Genomic DNA, 1,798 nt, shown 5'->3' with positions numbered 1-1,798 from the left:
ACTTTGAAGACTGGTACACTGGACGTCAGACTCGAATTGCAAACCTCTACAGCCTTCCCAGAAAACACCACAGCTTATTGTTTAATAATTTATGATGCATTGATTCAGTATTCACCCCTTTCGGGAATTGTAAAGAAAATAATGTAAAGAAGGTGAATAAATTAATTCAGTTTTTTTTGTATAATGAGTATATTTTTTTGTTACCTACTCTAATCAACAATACAATTCATAATACATGCAATACATATAGAGAGTACCTGTTTTACATCGCTTTTGTATTAATATAAAATAAGAAATATACATAATATTACATAGGGTTCACTATACAGGAATCACTATTACAAATTTAAAACTCACAATTGAAGTATATTTTTACTTAGGAAAAATGTCATCTTGTTTTTTTAAAGAATAATGCCCATAAGGCAGTGTATTGATTCCGTCATCACAGATATGACGTTTATCATCGTTACCACTTAACGCTATTTTATTTATGGTGACTGTTTGTATGTTATGTTTTGTGGATTTAAAAACCCTTATATTTTTCCTAATTTTAACATTGTTATTCAAACAATTTTTATAATCGTTAAAGGTAATATGTTTTTTTACAACAGTTTTGGTAATACCTTTTGCTTTTTTCAATGACATTCGTTTTTCTATTTCTAAATAAAAATCATTCATAGTTTTAAATGTATACAACTTAGGCCTAAGTCCTATAAACTCTATAATTACAATACCATTACACTCATCTTTGAAACAACCTAGTTTTTTCTTGTTTTGTGAAGAATAACACTTATGATCTTTCGGATAGTCCGACATGTCCATGTATTTTTTCAAATCTGGATGGTTAAAATCATCATAAATATCATCAGTATAAATTAAATAGAAAAATGAATCAGTATCTAAATATATTAACTTCACTTTTTTATTTTGGAAGAAATTCTTTATAATTGTGTAATGAAAATCGTACATTTGATATTTACTTAATTCTAATACGGTGAACCCTATGTAAATGGGTTTATCAAAGCAAATGGTTTCTTTTCCTAACTCTACGGAACATAGATTTTCATCATAAATTATTCTATTTTTAAAAGTTGGTTTGGAAATTAATTTATTCAAACGTTTTTCATTACTAACTAATTCTATACAAACTCGTTTCCTAATATTCTCAATTGTTTTCCCAAACATAGCATTATTTAATAACTTATAGAAATTTTTATCAAACTCATTAGTAGCCTGTTTTCTTTTTTCAGTATTGAATTCAATATAGGGTTTTAACCATTTACTTTGATAAAACCTTAACACTCTGTGAATTTTTATTAAAACAAGACCATTTTGAAGGGCTTGTTTTAAATTACGGTAATGACATACATAGTTATATTTGTTTTCAAGTGTAGTCAACAACTTCTTTTGTTTTGACCACATCTTCATCGTCTGACTTGTCTGACAAATCAGACGATGAAGAAGATGAAGAATGATATTCTTTTTTAGATTTCTTAGAAACCTTTTGTTGGTCAGAGTCTTTGCGTTTGCAATTTTCGTAAGATTTAACAGAGGTCTTATTAGTTTTCTGAACAGTGTCTTTAAACATCAAAATTTGACGTATAAGATTGCCAAATCTTTGAACATGATCAAAAGAAAACCTTTTGTCTTTTAAGTGCTGTTTATCTACTTCAGGCAACCAAATATTAGAAAAATCATCGAATTCAATTTCTAGGTAAGAAAGGTTTTCAACATCTTTTTGTGACATGGTCGGATCTGCGTGCACATGATCGAAAAACACTTTGTGGAAGTGTTTTAA

General features: G+C 28.1%; 1 protein-coding gene across 1 annotated transcript; it reads right to left on the bottom strand.

Annotated features, from left to right (window-relative positions):
* Positions 1–372: 372 nt before the first annotated feature.
* LOC129001575 (uncharacterized) lies at positions 373–1,309 on the bottom strand. The gene has a single exon (XM_054428920.1). It carries the CDS (start codon positions 1,183–1,185, stop codon positions 373–375), a length of 813 nt encoding a protein of 270 aa, XP_054284895.1. The 5' UTR covers positions 1,186–1,309.
* Between the last annotated feature and the right edge of the window lie 489 nt (positions 1,310–1,798).

This window comes from Macrosteles quadrilineatus, unplaced genomic scaffold (genome assembly GCF_028750875.1).
Source record: "Macrosteles quadrilineatus isolate MER2022 unplaced genomic scaffold, UCM_ALF_1.0 Scaffold_1__1_contigs__length_201487025, whole genome shotgun sequence".
NCBI lineage: Eukaryota > Metazoa > Arthropoda > Insecta > Hemiptera > Cicadellidae > Macrosteles > Macrosteles quadrilineatus.
The sequence above is the reverse complement of the archived record's forward strand: the minus strand, read 5'-3'. Positions and strand labels throughout refer to the sequence as shown.